This window comes from Manacus candei, unplaced genomic scaffold, assembly GCF_025592945.1.
Source record: "Manacus candei isolate 608988 ecotype Guabito, Panama unplaced genomic scaffold, ASM2559294v1 h1tg000033l, whole genome shotgun sequence".
In the NCBI taxonomy this organism is placed as follows: domain Eukaryota; kingdom Metazoa; phylum Chordata; class Aves; order Passeriformes; family Pipridae; genus Manacus; species Manacus candei.
In genome coordinates, this window is record NW_026138081.1 from 7,560,637 (window position 1) to 7,587,728 (window position 27,092).

Sequence of the window (27,092 nt, forward strand, 5' to 3'; positions counted from 1 at the left end):
AAGCAACATTAAGTTACTAATTTTTTTCTCATTTAAGACAGTGGGGACAAATATAAATTCTCAGTTGTATCTCTGAAAATAAATGGTCATTAATTTTGTGAGAAGACAGAGGATGGAGATGGAAAAAAGATTGTTCCTTGACTTTATTACAAGGAGGTGGGACGAAAAAGTAGTGATCCAAATTTTTCAGTGTTTCAGTAAGGGCTAACAATTGTTTCTAATATTCAGACAACAGAACAATGACACTATCAAGATCAGATTTCTGCCTTTTTCCCCTTTAGCTGGAAATGGGTATTTTCTTCTCATGTATCTGCTGGCTCAAGTTGATATTTTTGCTATTAGATCACCAGCTCTTAAAATTACAACACTGCAAAACAATTATTAAGCCTATAAAATATACTTTTCTAGCAATAAGCTAATTTCTTCACCTTTATACAAGAGACCAAAAGAAAGTAAAAATGAAGCAAAACAGATGATAAGACATTGAAAATACTAACTTATATCAACAATTTTTTAAAAATACCAATATAAATTCTACAAGGCAGATTCTTTTTGTAAAACTATCAGCAACAACTGAATTTCAATGGTACTCAAAACTGATATGCTCCACTTCATACTTCTAAAAGTAAATTTTCTGTATTTGGCATTATTTAATCTGGGTGAACCTTGCAAGTGCTCATGGAACTCGCCAGTGCTTGGTCTCAAATATCAGTTTTTTACAACTACAACTATTTGTATACAGTTACAGTTTCAATAAAATGTCTTGAGTTTCAGAATAATTTAAGGTGGAAAAGATCTTTAAGACCATCGAGTCCAATCAGAAATGTAACACTGTCAGGTCCATGCTAAACTATGTCCCTAAGTGCCATGTCTCTAAGTGCCATGTCTATGCATCTTTTAAATACCTCTAGGGATAAATAAAATATAAATAATAAAATATAAACAATAAATAAAAGGTCACATCATCTTGAAAAACTGAAAACCTAAGAGTTCTGATTTTAAGAGTTCCACTGAAAACTGACACAAAAAACCAGTCACTTCAGATTTTAAAAGACTTTAAAAGGCATAAAAATAAAGCAATGAAAGTTTTATTTTAAAAATGATTTTTCACTATCCAAGCTCAGAACTAAAAACCAAATAAAAAGAAACTACTATAAAATTTTCCACTTTATACTCAAATTTACTGTTAACAGTATAAGCAAAAAGGCTTCAGATTTCTTGCAATAATTTGCTTCCCTTTATGAGTCTTATCTGCCAAGGTTGGGATTGAAGAATCTATCTTTTGCATGAAGCTATCAGCAGCAGTTAAGCCAAGAAAGGAGTAGCTTACCATGTTCTCTTATTCTGGTGCACTGTTAGTCTCATCAAATTAATCCAGTAAAAAACAAATCCTTTTACTCAAGTTGTTACAGATGTATTAAAGAAAGAACCAAAATGTAACCTGGTTCTTTACTACAATATAGATATATATTTTGTTTATACGTTGGAAAATTAAACAAGCTGTATCAGTATTTCTTGTTAATAAAACAAATCTGGTAATTTATTCCATACAACCAAACAATTATATTTATGATGTTACTACACAAACCAGAAGCATTGAAACTTTATTACAAAAATTTCGTATTTTAAAGAAATTATGCCTCCATAGTTGGAGACATGAGAAGGTTTAAAGGACACTTACTAGTGATATACAGCAGTTGCTTCTACCTTTGCATTTCACAGGAATAAAAAAAAAAAGTAGATTTATGTATTCCTGCTATTTTCAGGCAACAGACTTTAGACTGTATCTGTTTTAATCATCAGAGGGATTCTTTTTTTCAGGTGCTTGCTTGCTTAGAATAGACATTAAAGTACGTGCTTTCTAATAGGAAAGTCTGGCCAGCTTTTAGAATATTTGCAGGGCTTCTTGCCAAAATCATAGGTTGGGAAACAGATACTCCACCAACCCTACCTGCACACATGTAGGTTTCATCCCACACCAGCTATCTTCATTAAGCACAGTTCACAAGGGAGGAATCAGATAGCACTATTCCCACAGGCACAGAGGCACACACAGAATCGTGGCTGTTCATGACTTGGATGGGTGCACTGTGCATTGGGCAGAAAACTGGCTGAATGGCTGGGCCCAGAGAGTGGTGAGTGCAGTTACATCCAGGTAGTGGCTGGTCACAAGCGGTCCTGCTTAATATCTTCAGTGACCAGGACAAGGGGATTGGGTGCACTCTCAGTCAGTTTGCAGGTGACAATAAGCTGGGTGGGAGAGCTGATCTGCTAGAGGGCAGAAAGGCTCTGCAGAGGGATCTTGACAGACTGGATTGATGGACCAAAGCCAGTTTTATGAGGTTCAACAAGGTGAAGCCTCTGGTCTTGCACCTGGGCCACAACAACCCCAGGCATGGCTATAGGCTGGGAGAAGAGTGGTTGGAAGGCTGCCTGGAGGGTACTTGTTGACAGCTGGCTGAACACAAGCCAGTGTGTGCCCTGGTGGGCAAGAAGGCCAATGGTGTCCTGGTCTGTACCAGAAATAGTGTGGGCAGCAGGACTAGGGCAGTGATTTTCTCCCTGTATTCAGCACTTGTGAGGTCATACCTCAAATACTGTGTACAGTTTTGGGCAGAAGACATTGAGGTGCTGGAACACGTCCAGAGAAGAGCAATGAAGCTGGTGAAGAGTTTGGAGTATGTGTCTTACAAGAGGCAACCTCAGGGAACTGAGGTTGTTTAGCCTCTTGAAAAGAAGGCTCAGGGAGGACCTCATTGCTCTTTACAACAACTTGAAAGGAGGTTGTAGTGAAGAGGGTGTCATTTTTTAATTGTGAAAATAAAATAATGCTGTCTGTTGTGCCTCCTAAAACTTAAAAAAAAAAAAAAAGCTATACAAGACTATCAGGAAAAAAGTAGTTTCTAAATTTGTATGGTTTTAGCAGTTTCCGGGAGAATCCAAACAACAGGAGGTAATTCAAGGTCACTTATGAGTTCACAGAGAGAGCTCTTGGCATCTTATTCTCAAAAATATATTAACAACAAAGTTTGCCAGGACTAGTGATTCAGTAAATTGTTAATTCTGCTCTTTTGCCAGCGGCCTCTGTTCATTTCCATCTTACAAGGACTGGGGGCTGCATATTAACAGCCAAAGGTGCAATGAACAGTCACAGCTCACCTAATTGGAAATGTTACATTACAAAAAGTAGCAGATACTATCAGTTTTTCTTCTATTTTGGCTCTCCTAGTGACAAAAATTACTTAGGAGACAGAACCACTTTTTACTGTCCTTGTCTTCCCCACTCACTTCATACCACACCAACCTCAAAACTGGGCAAGGCACACTATGAAGATAGTTCAGGGGTTCATACCATACTTTGCTTAACTACGCAAAAAGCAAAAAGCAAGATGGTTCACATCATCAGTATCTAAAAAGTAGTTGTAGAACATATAAGAACTAAACCAGCCCAATACTTCCATAAAGCAAAAGATAATACCATATATTTTCAAAAATTAAAATGTGCAGATCTGCTAAGAATGGTAAAAAACTCCAGGCATCAGAACTAGAGAATCTTCATGTCCCAATTAAGGTCACATATTTCCGAGTCATTACAAGCCCAGTAATAAACCACATTGTTGGTACTACCAAAAGGAACAAAGACCCTTTGGCAAGCTTTCAAAAAAAGGAAAATCTTCATAATATTATGGCAAGACATTGCCTGTGAAGAACATACTGGAGCTTCCCTCTCGGACATGATGTTTTCTGTGACAAATTTAAAAAAAAAAAGCCTTTAGAATATCTAGAAAAACACATTTGCTTGTTTAAGAAAAACAACATTTTTTTCCACGGACTAATAAAATACATGCAGAGGTTGTGGTTTTTTTCCCTTTCAAAATGAGACAGACAGAAGAAGTTTCATCAGCATTTAAAGTTTTTCCGAGTTGAAGATGCATTAAATTTTATCCCTTTACAAATTAAGATTTTGTGCCTATGGCACACTAAAATGGGCAAGAAATGAGCAAGCAATGGGCAGAGAACTGGAGGTTCAAGAAAAGTGATTTAAAAAGGATTGAAATACAAGACATTAATGCATTTATGCCAGATTTAATTAACTAGCTACCCTTCTACAAAGTATTGGTACAATACTCTTTAATATGAGGTATAAATTTTGTCAATTATAGTTTGCAACTCAAAGGTCAGTTCTGTTGCAAAAGAAATTTATTGTATTGAGCATATGTTAAATCAATACATTTTAAATACATGTCCCTTAGCTCATTAATACAAGTGTCTTATTATGATAAACTGATTCAGAAAAAGACAGGTTCACACAAAGCCTCAGGATGTACTGAAATATGACAACCTAATAATTTATATTTGTAGTTTCATTATTTTCCCTTTTAGATTGGGAACAGTTTCATCACTCACCTAACTAGAAATCCAGAGAATACTGTTTCTGTTTCAAGAGAGTATTGAATATAATGACCACATGGTGAAGTTGCTGGGTGATTTTCGGACAGCTGTGCCATTTAAGATGACCATCTGTCTCCCAGGAAATTCAGCTCAGACTTCTCTCTTCAGCGTAATGACTTACAGCAGAAATATTGGGTGCTTCTTACATTCAAGATCTGAATAGTCTGCTCTCCTCAAATTAAAAAAAGGTCACAGCATCTGCAAATTCTTTGTTTTAGAAATGGCTGCCAGCTTTGATCAAAGCTGCACAAAGTGCAGGTCAAAGTAGCACAGTGCTCTGTACAATTTAAAGCATTTAACTTCTAACACTTCTTTAAAAAAAGTGATTGAGAGACTAATAAACATTAGAGCCTGACCCAAAAAGGATTTTAAAAAGCATCCTCTTTAAATATTATTCTCTGTGTATCATTGTGTCCTTTAGAGTCCAATTATCAAATAATTTTTCTCCCCAGGTCCTTTTCCTCATCTTTAGAAATTAACCTTCTGTTAAGCAGAGTCTGGCTGCAAGACAGTCTGCAGATGCTTTCCCACAGAAGAACATTACAATGTTCATGCTGCTAGGTGTCTCATGGACAGCACATTTGAAAAAAAAAAATAGCTCTAGGTTTTTGATACTTAGTATGAAGCATAGCTATTAAAACAAAGGTGCTAAACTGTATGCAACAAACCGCAAACTCCAAAATTAACTCTCCATCCATAATCCCTCTACTGGTAACTCAGCTCTTCAGTCAGCTCCCATCACCAGCAATTCAAAAGTGCCCAGTTCATATGGCACAGACCAGCCTATGTTCAGCCTATCAAGCACCTTCAGCCTCCAAAGCAGAGTAGCCACATAAAAACTACCAGTCAGGAATGGTCATGGTCCCTGCCAGTTCCGGGGCTGTGCCTTCAAACCACTATGAGAAATACCAGTTGTCCCAGGCCAAACAGCACCAAGAATACTCAAACAATTTAGCAATATGGATGACCAAGCTGCAGGGCTTAGGGAATATTCTCTGGCATTAAGTGGGGCTTGTACAGATACAGCTTCAGTTTGTTATGAGTTAAAAAAAATCAACTCCAGGTTAATCAAATGAGAAGTAAATGATGACTTTCTAATCTATTTTGTTCCCTCTTTGAACTCAACGTGGCAGTGAAATTCAGTTGTAGAAAACCACTTAGATTCATAGCAAATGGAATATAAAAAGATTACATTCCATATACTGTAATAAGCAATAAATTTATGCAAATGACATGCAGTAGGATGGGAGACAATAAAAGCATTGTGCTGTACCAAGCAGACACACAGTAGTGATGTAAAGGAATACACAATGAGCTGGAAGCAAGTTTCTACAATCCTCTGAAATCTTTATGTTTTCAGACTCAATATATCTTTAAGGCATTGACAATTCTTCTGAGTTTCTGCTGATTTTGAGTCTAAGTTAAAAATATCAAAAGCTACTTGAGCTGAGGCTTTAAATTATCTCATTCTCCAGACATAAAATTTAAGAAGCTTGCTAATTTTCTGAATGTAAACTGAAAATTCAGGTTCAATTTCTTGGTTTAGAGCTATAAGACACATTAAAAATAACTAAGAGATATAACAACGCTAGTTGTCAAAAAATTAATAAGGAACAAATAACAGCATCAAACTGTGGACTAAAACATTTCTCAATCATTACATTTGGTTTTAAAACATTAACTAGCTCCACCAAACTCTTTCACTTGATTGGAGCTCAAAAATGATGGAATATAAGAAAAACTTGTTGCTTCAACAATAAATTCCTATCAACTCTCTCTAGATTTTTAACATGAATCCATCTTTTTTTCCTATTTCAAGACAGCTATGAGAAATGCTCTTCCTTCTAATAAAAATCAAAAGAAAAATCACAAAAAAAAAGACAAAAGCAAGTAAGTTTCACATCTTGCCTAGGTAATGAAAAGGTTGGTGAATTCAGTCATACATTTCAAAGCAGAATTTATGTTCTGTTTGGAAACAGGGTACAACATACAGCAGTAAAAAAATATACTGGTCACTCATGAACTACTCTGGCCTTTACTTTCAGTCATTAAGAAACAGAATGCAGCTAAGAGCATCAAAATAAGATAGACTCGAAAAGAAAAGGGCCTTTGAGAACTGTCACCTACTAAAGCAGCATGATGAATGACCTCATGCATGACGTGCGTGATGCAGGGTAGCCTTAGTTACCCACTTCTGTACAGGAAGGTCCTGGAGATTATGTGTGACAGAGGCAGAATTCCAAAGCCCAAGTGAGGCAAGCCCAAGCATGTGTGTCACCATACCAACAGCTAAAGTATCACCTTTCTATTCTGCTCATGGAATTTGTAGATGCACCACTCCTGTCCCAAAACAGATATGTGCTTTCAGGGACTCTATGTAAGGAAGCTTTTTGATCATTCTTTCAAGGACTTAGGTTACATTTATTGGTCATGTGGCCAAATTATTATTGTGTTCATAGACTGTCCCAATAGGGTTTGCTTCAAAAGCCTGTGAATCATTCCTCAGAGATTTTCAACTTTTAAAATCCATCAGGAAATCTCATTTTTCCACAATGAGGATTACAATATGTATTACCTATGAAGCTTTCAATATTGTTCTTGTAGCCAAAAAAGGTGATTTATTCCTAAGTCTACCAGCAGTTGCTCAAATCCACTTTTCTGCTATCATAGTAAAACACACTCAGCAAAACATAACACAAGATAAGACATGTCTCTCTGTTTTGTTTCTCTTCAGAGCAATTGGTTCTTTCATGAATGTTGCATTACTGAAGCCCAGTTTCAATATACAGTGATAGATGTTTTACTAAAACCAAGATATGGACAAAACATTTACGAACTCAGAAAATTTAAGCTGCCAAAACAAAATGCATAAAGCAGTCTTGCACCAGTAATTTGGGGTCTTCTTTTTAGTCACATTCCAAATGGATCAAAATCCTAGATATGCTGACAGTTCTTCTTCTAAACCACATATGAAGTACAGATATAAACTTCCCTGAAAGTATGTCTACTTTATACTGACTAAATAATCCTCTACAATTCTCTGTCTCCACTTCCGCAATGCTAACTAGAGAAAGGTTTCCTTACCCACCTTTGTCTACGAAACCATAATAAAATAAAAATTCATAAATATAAAAAAAATAGGTAGGCCAAATTAATTAATTTGGGTCTGGTTCCTCATGGTTCCTTAGACTAATTTTTCAGACCTGATGTTTTATATATAGGTCTGTCACATGGGATGAGGCACATACTCTTTAGAGACTCAACTCTTTTCTTCGTAAGAAAACCTGCCAACAATGCCATAAAAGCACATGGTATCGATGATACAATCCATGTACACACTCCTAAAGACATATGTGCATGCAGAAAAGAGATGGTTGAAAATTCAGAATGGAAAACACTTGTAATAACAGTGGAGTAGAAACTGAGACCCATCTTAAAGTTAATAGATGTAATTTGAAAGCAGTCAATCCTTACAGGCACACAAAAAAAATCCAGGAAAACATTTATTACCATTTAGCATCTTAGGAATTTTACTTATCCAGCAAGGATTGATTTAAATAGTCCACTCCAAAATTTCTTAATCAACTATTTCATGTGATGTAGTCTGGTAAGACATACTTCAAAATATATTTGCCAATCTAAGACACAGAACATCACCACTCCTGCTTCAGATGAGAATGTTCTGACATTTTAACACTGAAGATGTAAAGAGTGAGAACCTATCCATATTAGTGTGTACATCTGAGGGTAAGGAGCCCTAAACTGACAAACTATTTTGCTTTTGATGTGCTGAGGCTACTGCAAACATTTCTAGACTGAATTAATTTTGTTCACCTTCACTCTATCTTACACAGTTTAGAGGCACTGCCATCAGAAACCTCTTTGCCAGAAAAGCCACAACTGAACAGAGATGTTATTTTGCTTTTCACATAAGAGCTCTCAAGGGTAGGTTTTTTTGTTGATTAAAACCAAAACTGAATTGGGAGTCAGCATGCAGGTGCTCAGATACAGTCAAAACAATGATTCATTCAGTTTGTGTTTAAGGCCACACACATCTCTCTGAGGCATACCATCTTAGTTAATGGAAAAATATAAAATTTAGCTACTATTGAAGATAAATAAATAAAGGAGGTACAAATTTACAAAAAAGGGAAGGGCCTTTTTTTGCTATAATGTAAAGGAACAATTGCTGGTCATAACAAATACTTTAATAAACAGTGATACAGGACACATTATTTAGGTTTTTCAGACTTTAGCTGCTTATGAAGGCAAGTTCCAATTTTATGCCTCCAACATGTCAGAAACACGGCACATTTTCAGAAATAAACAAAATGGCTGTGTTGAACTTGATCACAGCTGTTGCAACAAACATATCTCACTATTCAATGCTAGCACAGTCCTGCCCAACAAAATCTTTCATAAGCAAGCTGCCTGCTAAAACCAGATAAAACCCCAATGTCAGAAAATAAAATCTCCAAGCCTGGCCCAGTCTCCTACCAAAAGTCTATCAGCATCCTTCCATTCAATGGCTATAGAACTCAGAGACCAACACGATCTTAGAGACTTATTTGAAGTTCAGACTAATTTTTCAGTCAATTCAGCTCTCAAAAGAGTAGCCTAACTGAAGTTATTAATACAGCATCCCTAAGACTGGAGAAAACTCACTCCAGGCTAAAAAATAATCTTGGATCTATCTGCTACTTTGGAAGTACCATGGATATGACCTTCCATTCTGTTACCAGCCATGCTGTGGAAATACTTGCCAATGAACAAGGGAACAAATTTGTTGAGGACCAGGAATCAGAATGGGAACGATTTCAGGAATGGAAAGAGATGTACAGCGATTGAAAGGACTTTATGATACGGACTTTACAGTTTTTATGTGTTTATAAATATATACATTGTATGTTCCCCCGGGATTTTTATTTCCCAGGCATGCCCACTTCCCTGCTTCCCTTTCTGATGGGCTGAAGAAACTCCAGAGAGGAGACCATTCGCCCTTTCTTTCCCTGGTTCCTCCCACGTTCCTCCCCCTTCGCCTGTGTGCCTACCCCAAATTGTTCCCTTGATTGTCTGTCTCATGCTCCACCCCATGTTCTAGCCTTTTCCCTTCCTGAACTCATAAAACCCCCACACACCTCAATAAAGCATTCCATTTGCACCTCTACCTTGACTCTGGACCCCTCTGTGCTGTGTCACAGCCCCATCCCCCCTCGGACCGTGGCACCCATTTGCAAAACAGAAAGAATACAGAATAGTCCTTAGATTAGATTAAAAGAAGGAAAAAATATCACTACTTTATGAGTATGGAGGAAAAACCGTGGTGTGATTACATAGCGGAATTTAAACTGTGAACATCCATCTGCAAGTAAGAAAGATCAACATCTGCATACAGCTTATCTATATAAAAGATTTTTTTTCTTAAATACATCTGTATCTTACATTTTGATCTCAGTTAATTTGAAAAGAAAAACAAATCATCCATCCAAATAAGCGTATTCTGTCAGGATACTTCAGAAAGTTTGCAGGTCACCATAACAAGTTTTTGTTTTTAATTGTAAAATACACGAAAATCACAAGGTTGGTAGAAGTAGAACAGTTGTAGAAGGTTCACTACAACATGCACAATACTTGACAACCCAAAGAACTTGTTACCATTTTTTCTTTTAAGTTGCTGAATGCACTTACATATCCTTTCAATATTATTTAGTGAATTATACTGACTGCCCTTTGTAATGAATGTGCTCTGTGTATCTGGTAAGCAACAGTCAGTGCCCATCAGGGAAACAGAATCAGTGTGCATGAGTGCTAGCAGACTGAACAGTCAGAAAACATTTCACTTCATTGTTTGTGAAACAGTTTATTGCTTTCCACCAGCTTGTTACCAATACTCAGATTAATCCTTTCTCGTGTACTCCTATTTAGGCTTCATATTTGAAAAGTATCTGCATTAGATTACAGTCACCTATGAATGTCTCCAAATATACAATTATTTCTACTAATTAACTCAATGCCTCATTTTGCTTAAAACTATTTTTGTCTCCCCAAATTAAAATGTTTTTAATATTATGCATAGTAAATTGAAAATCAACTTGATTTTTTTTTTTGTCTTCCAATAAAGCCTGCTTTGAAGTTTACAGTTATTCACAATAATTCCCAGAGAAGCTTTCTGCAAAGGAATCTTGGTATAGTCAGAAAGAACGACCTTATTCGATCATGAACTGAACACAGCAGCTGCATTGCTGGCAGAAGATATATAGAATGCACTCATGATGGTTTCCCTGCCTCCAACATAATCCATTATATACTGATCCAGTTATTGCACAAAAAGCCTTTTTCTTATAGCACACTCTCCTTTTCACTTCTGTCCCACTCTGTATTGGAGAAAAAAAAAACTCTTGTGGATGGAATGCTTTCTGCTTTTCAAATATTTCGTGCGAAAATGCCATTTACGCCCACAGCCACTGCCGCCTTTCTCCCATCTTTTACCCCAAGACAAGGGGGGGAGGAGAGAGAAAAAACAAAACTGAAGAATTTTTCAAGATATGTAAATTAGAGCTTTATTGTTTTATACATTTTTACAAGTAGGTGCATATGCCAGACACCAGGTTTTGATTTTTGTCTTGAGAATTCACAAGACTTTTAAAAAGGTGAATCCCACAGGGAATGCACAGAGGCATGAAAATGTCACGAACTCAGAGAGGAAAGGTCTCTCAGGTAAAGTTCTTTAGAAGCATGACTATGTTTGCACTTTTTAAAAAAAGAGGAATGAGTACAGTGACTTAGTTTGATGAAGGGTTGGAAAATGTGTTGCAATGTTTTCCTTCCACACAATGCTGTTGTGTAACTTGTGTAAACTTTTTCAGTTAACATGTAAAACAAAGAAACAAAACCATTGAAAAAAACAAAACAAATCTATTGCTATATTGGAAATCTTGCATATTAAAACTAACATCTTTCTCTATTTTCTTTTAAGTTACACTCTGATAATCAGATAAGAAAATCATCTGCCTGTCTGCCCTTTTCCTCAGCTACTTTTATTAGCTGGAAGTAGTATAAAACCCAACTATGTTAGGAAGTCAGATGTGATGGAAAGCACTTAGGATACTTTTTAAACAAATAAGAAATGAAAAAAACTGTTTACAGGGCTCATGTGTGTTCACTTGCATGAGCCATCAGTAAATCCCATTTCTGCCTTCAGAGCACAGAATAATTTTCCAAACGAGTATATTTATAAACAGAGACAGAAACATATAGACACATATAGAAAATGGACAGACAGGCAAAGAGAGCCTGTGTCACTTATTATATAAAGTTAAGATATAAAAAAACCTTAATTGAGCACACTGTCTTGCTTTTCAACAGGCTTGTAAAACCCTCAATGGTCCAATGGCTTAATAGAAGTGCACCAAAAAAAAAAAAAATAAAAAAAAATCACTGTTATTCTTCTGCTTACATTAGTAAGCAGAATGGAATGAAGAATGGAAGTGGGGCTGGAAGGTAAGAAGGTCAAGAAATTAGGAGCAGTTACTGGCATTTGCAATAAGACTTGCTTTCATACCCTTACTGGTTTTTCACTGTAAACCCATCCTGATTTATTAAGATAATAGTTTTCTCATGTGACACATCATGGTGCAACTTCCACATACAGGGAAATCCACATGAAATACTGAACCCAAAACTTTTTTTTTCTTTGATAGGCAGATACTTCTCATCAAAAAGACAATGTAAGCGTTCAGAGAAAAAGGTTCAAGAGTATATCATCACTCAGCTGTTTACAACTACCTCTGTGCACTCTCATATTTCTTAGATTTACAAAGACAGTTATCTTTTTGTTTGGTCATGGCCTTTATGGTCAAGGGCCTTTATGAATGCATTGTAAGAGGGCCAATGAGGGTCACAGTATTACTGAAAATGGTCATATTCAGAGAGATGCTGAAGGAATATTCACATCTGCATAAACTTAATACACAATGTCAAAGGAAAATAAAATAGTTATCAAGCCCAGAAGTGTGACTTTCCTAGATCAAAATGAATACTATTTATTTAATTCTTTAGAAAGCCCGAGGTAAAAATTTTAAAGTCTAAATTGTGTTTTCTCTTATAAACATTATCATCTCCATTTAACTGATGCACTGGGGTACAAAAAGCTAAGCTTGAGATGTAGAAAAAAACGTTTCAAGAAAAACCAGTTGGAGATTTGGTTCCCATTGAAATCAGTGCAGGTTGGGAACTTCAACACTATTCTGGATTTCTCTGTCTCTACCATTCAAAGCCTATTAGTCATGGAATGTATTGCTCTTATCAAAAGGAACAGATTGCTACACATCAGCTATCTATGGCAACTGCTGTGTGTAAATACCTGCTTGTACATCCTGTGGGTCAGTCTGCCCACTGCAGTCACTGTGTGTGCACAATAACCGGATGGGAAGGATGGCTGGAGGGAAGCTGAGGACTGAAGCTATAGCAACCAGCTACAAGAATACTTAATGCTTGCAGTTGTTCCTGTAGCCCTAAGAATATTCTTGTGCAAAATACCCTTAATAATTTAACTGTGGTTGCATTAGATCAAGCTGAAACATTTTTTTTTGTCAGTTGGATTTAAATGAGCATTTGCATAAGTTTTGCAACTGTTTTAAACATTCTCTTTTGCTTGGTGGAGCTAAACCAGAGTCAGGGAAAGATCCATTAAGAGCTATTTTAGGTTTTACAAAGGAAACTCAAAAGATTGAAACAGACTGTTCTACAGCAGACAAAAACTTATTTAAGTTTAACTTTACATGTTTTTTCCTGAGACAACTATAAATGTCTCACGACACCTACATATTAACTTCCACATTCAACCAGCAGAATAAATCAGCAAGACTGAATTTTCCTGTAAGAATAGAAATCACAACCCTAAATATGATTATAATAACATTATCACAAAGTGGTTTTACTGCAAATTGGAAATATGTCCTGAACCTCTAGTAAAGGATAGTCCCATAGTTATATAACGGCCAAAGAGTGTCAGACTTCCAACATTGTCTTTGAAAAACAATCCAGAATTACACACAGCTTCCTGAAGACATCTGTGGAGAAAGGGGGCGTGGGAGAAGGAAGCAATAATTGCTTTTACATAAAATGCTCCCCTTTACTAAAGAAGGTTTTGTATTATATCAAATTCACCTCCCGCCAAAAAAACCTTGGATTTTTAGAATTCAGGGAGACATGAGGAAACTATTTCATTGTTTGCAAGTGGTAAATCCCAGGTGCAGACAACCAGAATTTTCCCTCTGTGAGGCTGAACTAATTCTGCAGCAACCTGGCACACAGAAAATCAACAGTTTGTCTCAAAAATGCAGGAAAAGGAACATCACCTGCAGTATTACACTTTCTTGTGGTTTGGGGGTGTTTTCTTTGAGGGGTGGGTTTTTTTTGTTTGGGGTTTTTGGTGTATGGGGTTTTTTTTCTTTTGTTTCTTTTGGTTGGTTGGTTTTGGTTTTCTCTTTTGAATTTGGCTTTTTGCAGGATGGGGGTTAATTATTTTGGGCTTTTTAGGAGCGTAACTGTACCTTGACAGTGATGGTTTGGAAAACCATTAACTCTTTTATAACCATCAAAAATGCATGTAACAAATTGCAGAGTTAAGAACAGAAAACCATGTATGACCTTTTTCTCTTAAATGTCTATAATATTTTAGAATTTCCTTTTATTTCTAATTTCATACTTGGCCCATCCCATGTTCTGTTTCTGTCCTTAATTAATATTTATTTATTACCTGTTCTTTCTCTGGTCCTATACAATTTTTGATACTCAGCTTCTTTCTCTCTGCCATGTAACTCTGGTGCCTAGTTCATATCTCCCTACTTTGAAGGATTTAGCAGATCTGTTCCCTTTCTTTCTTCCTGCAGTAGCTGGTAGGTCCAGCTGATTTAGCCATTTACTCTTCTCTTATGGTATTTCTTGATTTCTCTATTCTGTTTATGCATCAACAAATCCACTTAGGGAAAAAAGAATTGTCTAATTTTCTTTAAAAGGAAAAAGGTAGACTCTCCCTTGGAAAGAATTGCACACCTGTGAAACCAGATGAAAACCTCAGCTCAGTATCAGCACAAAGTATTCAACTGCCCAGTGAGAAAACAAAAGCAACAGGCCCAAGGATCTCAAACTGGCCATCTAAAAAACAGAGGTCACTTTGTAAAATTTGGTTTATTTGGAAAATGAACACGATGCTTGCACAGTTGACCTATTTCAAAAATCTTATATTTTCTAAAGAATTTATGCAACTTCTAAAGGAAAACTAAGAATTCAGTTCACTTATACTTGACTTCTAAATGAAGGTTATAATCACTGGATGATCATTAGAAACACTGTATATCTTCATATTTCACCGCAGTTAGGCAAGAAATAAAGAAAATGAAACTCTGGCTCATATCTAATTCCTCAAATGTTTCAAATGAGAGAATAATCATAAATAACAGTAGACTACCCACTTATACCTGAAGCCATCTTCCAAAACCAACCACTATCCAGCAGGTTATATCTGCTAAGAAGCCTGCTTCCCACACATCAAAAGTGATGTATTCTCCTGTCAGTAGTCAAAGCTTTGTTTTTAATTTAGCAAACTTTCCTCTATTCAGAGACACAAGGCTGCTTACATTATTTCTGTAATGCCAATCAAGAAAGCTTGTGTACATCATGATACAAGAATTACTTTTTAAATTCAGCCCCCTAAAATATGTAGACAATAACACTTAAAAATAATTCATATTTCTGATTGTTTGCCCCAGCTTTTTGAAGGGGAAAAGCACTTCTGATTTCAGTGCTATTAAAAAAATAAAAGTAAAGGCATATTATCTGTCACATGGACATTGCAGATTTTACTGAATTGGTTCAATTCCTCTTCAGTTTACTGTACTGCAAGATTTGCTCTCCCCAAATTAAAGTGAAAAAATACCTTCTGCACTTTTTTTTTAAAATTAAAAATACTAATGTGAATGTATTAGGAAAAACACAAAAGGTGGGCTAAATGTATTCTCATTTTGGAAAATACATGGAAAGTACAGGTGGCAGAGAAAGCACTGTCTTCATAAACAGAACAATAAATCCAAACATTTGAAAGTACTTACACATGTGTGACCCAAGTCCATTACAAATACCTTTGAAGTATATGATTAAAATATATAGGGAATAAAATGTACTGTGTGTAGTCATCTCTGAAATACAGGAGACAGGAACCTGAAGCATACAATGTTAACATCTGGAAGGAACTATAAGAAGTATTCAGAGAAGTAGATTTGTATCTTTAAAATCCTAATTTTACTTAAACACTACCATTTCCAGCCCCACTATTGTTACACTGTCACAGAATCCTTAACAACTGAAGAAACTGTTAGGACTTCATTTTTATACAACCATCCAGAGGACAAAAAGAGACAGTTTACTAAAAGACAGCATTCTACAAAAGTGAACCTAACGACAGATACTTTTATCTACTTTTCATCCTCAACCAATATACCAATCACATACGATAGCAGTTGGCAGGACATCTTCAAGGGAAAAGTGATCCAAGGTCAGCTCATGAAAGAAAGCTTTTACTGGATGACAGTGGTACTGAACCTCCTTTGGCTATTGATAACATCGTTGTTGAAGTTTTTAGGGAAGCTTATAAACTTCAAGCTCATCACTGAATTAATGATTCAAAACATGGAATTAGCACAGTAAACTTTGTTCATACAGTGTAAGAGGGCAGAGAAATGCACAAAAGCATGGTAAGACTGCAGTATCCCAGCAGCCTCCTCTCAAGAGTATATAAAGTATGTTTTACTGGTTCTTCAATTACAATGATTGTAGAAGACTGCAAAAAGCCCAAGATATTAGCTCATGACTCCAGGCCTTTCAAAGCACCAGTCCATCTTTTAACTTGTCTTAACTCATGAAAAATGCCTGTCTAAGCTCCAACAGTTACATGGAGCAGCCCTGGCTGTCCTTTCAGTTGGCACCAGGCATAAGTAAGGAAACTACTTCCCACTTCTTAATTTTCTATGGCCCCCTCAGTGTCTTTATTGGATAAAAATGGATTGCATGATAAAATGAGGCTCTCCACAGCATCTGAAATATCTACTCAATCCCAGCAATGAAGCTGCAGTGTTTATATTGCACTTTACGTTCTTTTTCAGTCACAGTTGTGTTTAACAACAACAAGAACAAAAATTTATGGTTTGTAGCCAATATTTATACTTTCCATTTGGCAGTTCTGATAAATTTTCATACCGAGTAAAGATAAAACTGACTTGGCAGACTGTATTTATCAGCATTTCATACTGTTTCAGCTAGAAAGCCAACTGTATTTTCAATATTTTTAAGAAGCTTCTGAGTGTATTATGAGAGAAACTCACAAAGAACACAAAATCAAAACAAACAAGTAAGACAATATAAGGGGGCTGGGGGGGGGAGCACCAGCAGTTCAAAATTTAAAGATTTGTTATTTGTAATCCCTAAAATGGAAGTTTATCTAGTGCTGAGTACTTTAGAAAGACAATTTTCTTTTCTAAATGCTAAATACACTTCCCAAGTTCCCAAAATATCTTCCACACTACTGTACTGAAAAGGAAATGAAGCACAGTCAAGAATTTAATCTATAGTTCTGGTAATTGCCAAATCTGACATTTTTTTCACATATTGACTCCCAGAAGTAAAACAATCCTGTGCTCATCACTACCAGAAACATAAATTTTACAGGACTAACTCAGTCTTAAATGATCATTTCTGCGAAAAGCAACACAGTTATACAGGTCAAAATTTCAGGAACAGTTGTACTGACAACTGATGAAAATGAAATTATACAATTCTGAAGACAAAACAGCACTAAAACCTGATTTTAATGCTGAAATATGTGATCAAATGCATGCATAATGAAAGATTTGGATAGCTTTGCTGTATAGTGTATTTATTTATAGATTTAATAAATTCCTTGTTTATTAACAAAGAGTTGTAATCTCATTCTATTTTAATACCAAATCCTTCAATCTTCTTTTCAATCAATCAAACACTGGATCTTCTCGCTAGGATAAATCTCCACTAACTATAAAATTTCTGATGCTTTGTCAAGGAAAAGAGCTCTGAACAATATACTATAAGTAAAATCTACAACCATTAAAGATGTGATTACTTCTCTGTTGATCCTCTCAAAACAATCACCTCAAAACCCTTGCTTTCCTTCAGAGCTTTTTCCCCCAGGTCCTGATTCCCATGCCTGAAAAAATTCTCATTTCTAAGCTAGAGTCCTCAGATCATCACCATTAATGATCACTACTAAATTTAACATATCTAATGAAAGTGTGTATTAGTTGACAAACAAGGGTATTGCATTCCTACTGCACCTACTTAAGGAGTAGAACATGAAATTTCATGTATCCTACACCTCAATCTCTTCTTGTAGATGTGATTATAAAGGACAAAGTGGGATGGGAACCCAGTGTGAGAAACAGCATCACTCACCATTTCCTGAGATGCGTACTTTGGATCTTCAGGATCAACTGACCAGTAGCAGTAATCAAAGCTGAAGGCCACAGTTTTTTCTCTTGAGTCCCAACTGCTATCAAGCCTACTGTCAACCTGACAACAAAAGGAAAAAGACAGAAAGGCCAATTCACCCTGAACATGCTGATCAAAAAGTAAGCATATTTCAAATTAACAGGAAGCTAATCTAGGACCTATATTGTGGAAAAGGAATGGTAAATAGTTTAACATCTTCATTCAACTTTCTTTGATGCTTAGAGTGAGCAGAGACATCCATGACAGACCTGCTGAAGCATTTTTACTGCAGCTAAGGTTCTCCAAGATGTATACAATAAACATAATTTAGCTAGTCCTCAAATTCTACGTATTGCCAAGAGAGCTTTAACCCTTTGGGTATTTCTTTGTCATTCTCCTGTTTCAATGAGAACTGCATCGTAGAAATGAGGCACCAGCTGAGAAGACAAAAACAATTTTCTCACTGCATAGTTGGAAATGCAGGTGTCTTCCCCATTTCCCCTTGGTTTTGTCATGGTAGCAAGCTAATACTTTTGCCACTGGGACTGCACAGTCCAAACCTAACCATTATGGGTTAGTAACAGTGACAGTGAAGCCTTTCTAGCACAATAGTCAGAAATTATGTCTGAAATTAAGGGAATCACGTAAGTCTTTCTGTATAACCTTGGCCAAGTGATCCATAATAAAACGGATAAGCTTACGAAAAAGGAACTATACATTGTTGATCTACTCACCAATGAGTCAAAACATTACATGAAATTAACACCATTCACATCTAATACATAAATGTTACTGCTGCTAAGGTTTCCCCTGTATGCCAGGGCAGGTCACAGCTCCTCTTTAAACAAATAAACCACAGAAAGCTCTAGGTCTAACAAGGCCTATCTGGAGTCAGTCAGGCAGCTGCAGGACCAGGGCCACAACCTGCCAGGGTAGGCTCACCCAGGGGGACAGGCAGCCTCCCAGGCCCCAGACCTCACAGCCCTGTGGTGGAGACCAAAGCCTTCCCCGACTAAGCACCAGAAGAGACAGCATCACTCCCGGAGGATATGTGTCTCTTCGAGAGCTCTACCACATGTAAAAGGAACTGGGGGAAAATATTTCAGAAAGTAGTGAGTCTTAGGCTCTGCAAATACAGCCTTTGAAAAGAGAAGATACAGAAAATAAACAACACTTTACATCCACAAGATCTCTCATACCCCTTATATTTTTCCCTCATTTCTTTAATAAGAAACACTTGTAATCGATACAACAATAATTATAATGGAAAAAGGTAAATAGTTCAAATCTTTTCATTCAATTTCTGCCAAGGTTTCTCTTTTAAACCTAGTGTATAATTTCTCTGGAATCGGCAATCTGGAATAAGTGGGTTGCTTGCAGATATAAAGAAAAAAGGAGATGACATACAAAAGTCATCCATCTTCTGGGATCCCCACAGTAATCTCACAGTTCATTTATTTGAGTTTCAAGCAGAAACATTTTTTTGACAGCACAGAATTGCTTTGCTCCTGTTCTATTAATTTACTGAAGGACTGTGGTAGTTTTAAGTAGTTCAAGAGTCTAAAGCAGAAGCCTAGTTCCCAAGCACACTGGCTCCAGAACTCTCACAAATGATGATGGCTGCATTCAGTTTATTCTTACAGCTCTTGGTCTTTTACCACGGCCTGAAGTGTAGCTGAAGACATTTTGCTTCATTTCATGCAAATCATTTGCACTCTGAGTGCAAATATGAGAAGAGGAGAGACATAGGGAAAGAAATTTTCCAGATAAGCACAAAATCATAAACAATTTACTAACAGCTTTGAATGATGTACATCAACCTCAAAACCAAAACAATCCTCCCACATACTTCTGCTGCAACTCTTCTAGAGCTCTGCCAGCTTAAAATTCTCCCTTAATATTTCTATTAGAATCATCCAATAGCTGAGCAAACATAGAAAAGCATCAGGATCCTTTTATGAGAAAGAGAAGACAAGCAGCATACCTTTACATTTCTGACTTTTGCCACCTTGTCATCAATTTCTACAATCACTCTTCCTCCTTCTGCAGTCTCTCTGGAAACAGAACACATTAAAAAAAAAACATTAAAAATATGAAGGAACAGAAAGGTGCATGCCAGTTTTCTAAACTCCAGGAATAACATTCACAAGGAAGTAGAGTGGAGCACTGGTAGACTGGCTGTGCTTTGTGGAGTATGGATTCACATCATACACTTGTGAGCCACAAGAATTGTCAGGTCACACTGATTTTTACCACTTAATCCAGAGTGTTTGTTGTAGTCCTGAAAAAGTACTCTTTAGAAAAAAAACAAACAACAAACCCAAAAAACTATCTTGAAATGTAAATGGACAGGATTGTTCCTCAAGTGCAAAGGACCATGCACTCATAAATACTAAAATTCCCACTGAAAGCAGCTATGACTGGCTACTACAGACAATTTCCACATCCAAAATGAGTCATATTAGAAAAAAAATGAAAAAAGGACATGGCCAAAGGGAAAAAACACAAAAAACAACTCCCTCCCCAGAAAAACCCAAAACAAAACCAAACAAAAAAACCCAAGCAAGCAACCAAACCAACAGCAAACACCATCTTATTTCTGGGCTGAAAACATAATAGCTATTTGAGGACGTTCTTAATCTCTCTCAATAATTATCATGGATTTTCTTATACATAGTAGGATAGAAATGAGGAAGAAGAGGTCAGTGCCCTATTCCTCTGACTTCAGTACTGAGAAGCCAAGAACAAGAGAAAGACCCTTTATATTTCTTCTATATTTTGCTGCGTGCTTGGACACTGACAAATCTTGTAAGCTGCAGCTTTCTGGTAAAGTTTTTTTTGGATGAAGCTTAATGGTTTTCTAAAGCTGTAAGAAATTGACTTAGAAATAAAAATGATTTTGTTCTTAATGCAGTTTAGCCACATTTTGTTTAAAATTAAGCTGAAGGTGCGCTGTCATCTGGACCAACAGGTGTTCCTTTCCTTTTACTTTGCACCCAGGGGGGCCACGTGGTGCTCAGGACAGGGGCTAACGAATACTGTTCTGTTCTTGTCCCAGGGTGCTGGGTTATACATCTGTCTTTGGGGGGTAAAACCACTTTTCTCTGTATCATTGTACAGAGCAACTGTTGCTCTGTATCTTCTTAGTAAATTATAAGTCTGACTTGTAATATCTTGAATTGGGTTCATTTCTCCTGCCAGTTTACTTTTAAACCAGCACAGATGTATATACATCCCCCCGATAATCAGCTGGATCAGTATCATCAGGTTAGTTAGAAACTAGATAAGCTAAAACAAGACTTAAAAAATTCAAACCCAGTTGACATCCACTCATTCATGGCCCTAGATCTTCCTGTTAACAAATTTCCTTACATGTGTGCAGAAACATTTAGTCCCTCACTGATTAAAATCTGCTTTCACTGAAAGCTTTAACTTTCAGGTGGCACAAAGCACAGTATGCCCTGACTGGAGTCTCTCCTCTCCGGTTTTCAGTTTTTACCCCATGCTTTCTGTACCAAAACAACATTCAAAACAATGCCTTAGGACACTTAAGATTTCCGTAAAGAAAATCACTGTAGCATTTGAGCTTTTCAAGCATAAAGAAGTTTTAAATACATTTCTGAGCATAGGCTGATCCCATTTTGCAGACAGAAATAATGCTTTGCCTTGAAGTCTCTGTCCTTCACATTACTGATTTTGAAGCACCTGCCTTGAGACAGGCTGAACTTGGTACTTCCTGTAACACATACGTGGCATTTGACATAGAAAATACAAGGACAGCTCCCAGAGATTTTAGTTAAGCTGAGAGTGTTCAGCTGTTCAACATATCCATCACCATTGCCCCAAGTCAGACCAGAAGAGAAAGGGAAACACATTATGTACAGCTAGATACCAAATGTTGCATTACATATAATTGAGTACTGAACAGAGACCTCATAAGGCTCCCTAAAGAACAAATGAACAAGGACAAGTGCCTACCTACTGTACCTAAGGTAGAAATGTGCAAATGATGCATTTAACAGGGACATGTGTAACTTTGTAGGTGTTTTGACCAGCAAATGCTTTCCACCATAATTTAGTTTAGGGACTTTCATATCCATGTACAAACCTCTTCCAGGTGAGCTAATGGAAAAAACTGACAGTTGCTCTGTACAGCAGGCCTGATTTAAGAGGAAATGGGACAGTTTGTCACAATAATCTGAGAACAGCAGAAGACAGAAAAAACCAGAGAGCCTTCAGTTACACGTAGTCTTTCCCTTACCACCCTAGTATGATCTCAGCCCTATCTTGCTTCCCAATCCCATGAGCATCCTTAATTTTCAGTCCTACTGTTAATCCTCCAGTCTCATCATCTCACATAGTTCATTGAGTTCATATCCTTCTCCTCCTATGCACACACATCATCTCTTATGGGTAATTGCTGTTCTCTCTGACATCTTGTCCATGGGCCCACGTTCACTTCTAGTGTCTTCAATTGCTCTGCAGCTTTTGTGTCCCCTCTTCTAGTGCATTATAGCTGATTGTAAGCTGATCTCTCTGCTCCAAAGGTACCAAATCCTACTCTTTTGTCAGTGTCTAACCCAAATTTACTTGTACACTTCATAATTGAATCAGTGTTTCTTCTAGGACAGCAGCTGAGGTCTGTAAACAGATTATTGAGAATAAATCAGACAGAAGACCTTGTTTCTCAGGTCCCATTCCTGGGCTTCAATTGTTATTTGGGACACTGAGCTCAATTTATTAAAGCAGTGCTCAGTGAGGTTTTTTCCTTAAGGGAATGATGCAAGCACAATTGGTCAATATTAGAGAGTACAACCTCAGAGAAAGCAGATCCCTTAAACCTTTTATCTGATATATTATTATAAGTCTTCACTGAGCATGTTAAATAGTTTTAGTTATTTAGAACTTGGGCAAAAATGGGAAGATTCAGATGGGTAATTAAAAAAATACACATCAGATTTCAAATTTTAAATCAATTGGGAAATTCAAATATAAGGTCACTGTAAGTTGCTCTTATATATTTTAAAACATAATTTCCCTGTAACCATATCTCCTGCAGCAGCTGAACTGTTCTGGGTGAAGCTTAAAAATAATTTTAAGAAAATCTAGCCTGAGGCAGGCATTCATGAATAGAGCATTTGTGCTCAAATGTCTGAAATCTGGAAAAGCTTTTAATAGTTTTAAATGCCAGGGTATTCTAATTGCAGATATAAAGCAACTTCAACAACAAGCAGCGTTCTCAACCCCAGCTATAATAATTACATGAAACTCACTGCCTTCAGTCCACATGTATTATACATAACCCTACGAACAAATGACTTTACACTGTGGGTTCTCACTAACTGATGTTCTCCCAGGCCACAGTCACTACCGAACATTACAGATAAAGAAGAAATTCCAAATATAAAATCTTTGAGATACAAAAATTTTCTGAATATAAAAATTTTTATACTCATATATACATATATGCTCATACTAAAGTAAACATAATCCCAGTAAGACACAAACAACACAAGATAAAATCACCACACCACCTTTTACCACAGGGTTCGAGGATTCCACACTATGCAGCCATAAAATTCTATGCAGCAATCAAGCACCTTTGTTTGAGTCTCATGAACAAAAAAAGCCACTAGCAAACAAGGATAGAAATACTATCTCCCCTTGCTCTGGGTGCAGATTCACAGCACCCAGACTTTTATCTTAACTGCAGACTGTTGCTACTGCTCCAACCTCCCACGTGTTCCTACTTTCTAGCAATCACACACTCATGCAATGACTCAAATCAGCTGTGATCAGAAAAGGAACCACACCAAAATAAATAATCAAGGTGTCACAGGACCAGCCAGCCCTTCCAGAGCACTGAGCACACCTGTCGCACAGTTGCTAAGCCAAAGCAAGGGAAAGGGCAGGAACAGGGGTGCCGAGAATGGAGATCCCCCCGTTCTCCTGCAGCTTACAGCCAGAGACCAGGGAGCATAAACAAAACAACATATGGCTGTCACCAGCTCTACAAACTATACATTCGATCTCCCATAAACACGTGTTTATATCAGGGTTCATTTAGGTACAAACCAGAGAACTTTAGGAAAGAAAGCACAGTTAAATACCTAAAGGCCAGGATGCAAAGCAGACTCGCAGCTGTTCTGGATGTTCTGACCTTAACTCCAGATTGCAAACACTAAAAAGCTCTTTCAGCAAAACCTGTGCTCATCAGCACAGTCTTACACATATGTGCAACAGTTTGTATTTGAATGACAAAACAAGCCACCATCCTTAGGAATGGGTGCTCTGCACCACAGGTATGAAAGCTGTATTCTTTGCACCAATAAAATCAACTCCAAAGTACACTTCTCCAGTAAGATATTTGACTTCTGCTGCCCAGAAGTCACTGTGGCCCTAACATTTAGTTTCCTCATCCTCCATTCTTCCTCACTTCTTGAAAAATGCATGCTATGTTTGGGAAATACCTCTCCTAATTTGCTTTGCAAGAAAACAAGATAAAGCTGTAGAAAGACCATTTAATGGTGCACATCCCAGGAAAGACCTGGACCTTTTCAGTCACAGAAAGCTTTAAAAAAATGCAGACCCAGCAACAGAACAGTGACACAAGTACAGAATGCAGTGGCAGGGCTCTAATAGGGAGCTACATGAGAGACCTGACAACTGCTGCAGCAGTCCAGAAAACACAGGCAACCCAAAGGAAATCCTACACCATCTGCTGCTCCTATGACAAATCATTTCTGCAGCCAACATGTAAAGCTAATGCAACCCTAGAGGGACAAAGACACTCTGCAAGATGTAGAAGAATGAGCCAGTGGAAAAGATTCATGGGAGAATCAAGACCCCGGAGAGGGACTTTTACACAACTTGCTGGATCTCCTGAGATGAGTTCAGACACAGAGTACAGAAGTGCAAGGAGGTATACAGAGCTGGAGGAAGCAGTGGGTGGAAGGAAAGGGGGCAGTTGTTTATTTTATACTTTCCAAAATTTGCCCCACTTCTTCTCCACCCTCTCAAATAACAGTCAGGCACTTGGAGAACAAAGGAGCTGATTTTTTAAAAGTCGCCTGTTTATTTTAGAAACACGTACAGGCAATAAAGCAAAAATACTGGAGTCACTGGCAGTAGTCATGTAACAAAACAGCTTCTACAAATACAGATCAGCAAATTATTCACCAAGGTAATCAAACATACCAAAGCCAACACATACAATTCAAGTGCAAGGAAAATCTTAAATAAATTTTTTAAGAATTAAGTTTGTGTCTACTCATACAAACTTTGAAAATAACCCTGCAATGTAATCACTGCAAATACTTGTGTTTTCCTGTCAATTCCCATCACCCAAGTTAACTCCAAACTCAATCTCAATCTGTACAGAGACAGTACCTCAAAAGCAGTACAGCAATATTATCAATCGCTCCCCGCATCGAGAGATTTTTCATGCTGATCTGGGCAATCATGTAGGTTCTGGGGTTTTTTGAACAATTGACGTCAGGGTTTTGGGTTTTTTTTCTACCCTTCTGTGGCTTACTCTCATGGAGAGCATCTCCACATCCTGCTTACAAACACAACCAAAACCACAAAATACAGCTACAGCAGACCTGCAGTGAGTATGGCAGACTATGTGCCACTAGTCACTGCTGTTGTCTCTTGGATTCTATCACTTGCCAGGATGTGACCAATACCTATGATAGCCTACAGGTAGGGTACACATTTACCAAACTACCTTCACTTGTACCTAGGATACTTTGTGCCTTCTAAAGGCACACCTATGCAATCACCATGCAAGCAGCTTATATATAATCCTGAAGCAAATCTAACCCAAGTATTTTCTTGGTCATGAGGTCTAAAGATTTTACGGGGGAAAGTTGAGTTAGATTTTTCTTTTCCTTTCCATTTACAGTATACTGAACAGTGTCTCTGCCCCTTATTTATTGGTGGCCTTGACAGAAGTATCTTTGACAAGCTGCCATCTTTGCACCTCCTGAGGGACTGGCCTTGGCCATGGGAACAAAGAAACAGATAATGCAGGGCTCATTCTAAATTTTGCTTCAGAGAACACTATCCCAGACAAAATGGGTTGAGGAGGCAGCTGTTGAGAGAAAAAAGGTGCAATGAGAAGAGCATTAAGGGTCCATGCTGCTCCATCAAAAATTGTAGACAGGAATGCCAAAGCCTTCAGCCGTTAGAGCTTCTGCACTCTACTGACAAGTTAAGGTACCTACAACAACAACTTTCCCAAACACAGCATCCCTCTGCAACATCAGCATAATATGTATCCTTATACCTGCTGCTGTAACCTGGGTAAGTTGAGGTGATATTAGTATGAAAAACCTCACTTTGGCAAATGCAGGATTTTTTATAAAAAAAAAATAAAACTATCAACGATCAAGTAAATTTACCTAAAATTTGTTTTCAGTGTTTCTCATTATTCTTATTACTCAATACCACTTTGTATCCAAAAGTCAAAACTGTTTTGCTGTGTCTTGCAAACAGGAGTGCACACCCAGTCAACAATCCTCCTACCAAATTCAGAACAGATGTTTATAAATAATTCTAAAATCTATATTGAAGCCAAGTACACAGAGTTCACCAAGACAGCATGCTGCTATACTAGACATACTGCTCAAGTAATTTTTTGAAACTACTCCCAGCTGCATGGAGCTTTCATTGGCTCTAACAATGCCTAACACAATCTGAGAGTCAAAAATCACCATTCCTTGTGATTACCATCATCCTTGCATGGTTTCCCCCTAGTCTTCTTTGAAAATTATATATAACTATAAAAATACGAATATTTGGTGCAGAGACAAACATGAGGCATTGTCAGTACTCTTTTCAGATACAGCCCTATTAAAACCGTTAAAATCTTTACTTCATCTTACCAGACTTCTGATACACATATTCACGAGCTAGGAGACAAAGCACAGGATGGCCCCCTTCGGTCACAGTAAGCTCTGTAATCCTGTCCATGCCACGGCACAGTACAAGAAGAGTGTTCCTGTTTGCACCACCCCTAAACTCTTTAACTGCTGGAACGGGAGCATCAGGCATCTTCCTTGATAAATACGAGTCAGAAATACTCCTGATGATAGAGCGGTGCTTTGAATTGCTGTGGA

General features: G+C 37.3%; 1 protein-coding gene across 1 annotated transcript in view; it reads right to left on the reverse strand.

Moving 5' to 3' along the window:
- Positions 1-27,092, reverse strand: part of STARD9 (StAR related lipid transfer domain containing 9) — a 100,680-nt gene that overhangs the window by 66,993 nt on the left and 6,595 nt on the right. The window contains exons 2-3 of the mRNA XM_051791960.1: positions 19,955-20,024; positions 17,935-18,051 (exon numbers count right to left, since the gene is read on the reverse strand). Coding sequence (XP_051647920.1) covers positions 17,935-18,051; positions 19,955-20,024 — 187 coding nt within the window. The remainder of the gene's footprint in view (positions 1-17,934; positions 18,052-19,954; positions 20,025-27,092) is intronic.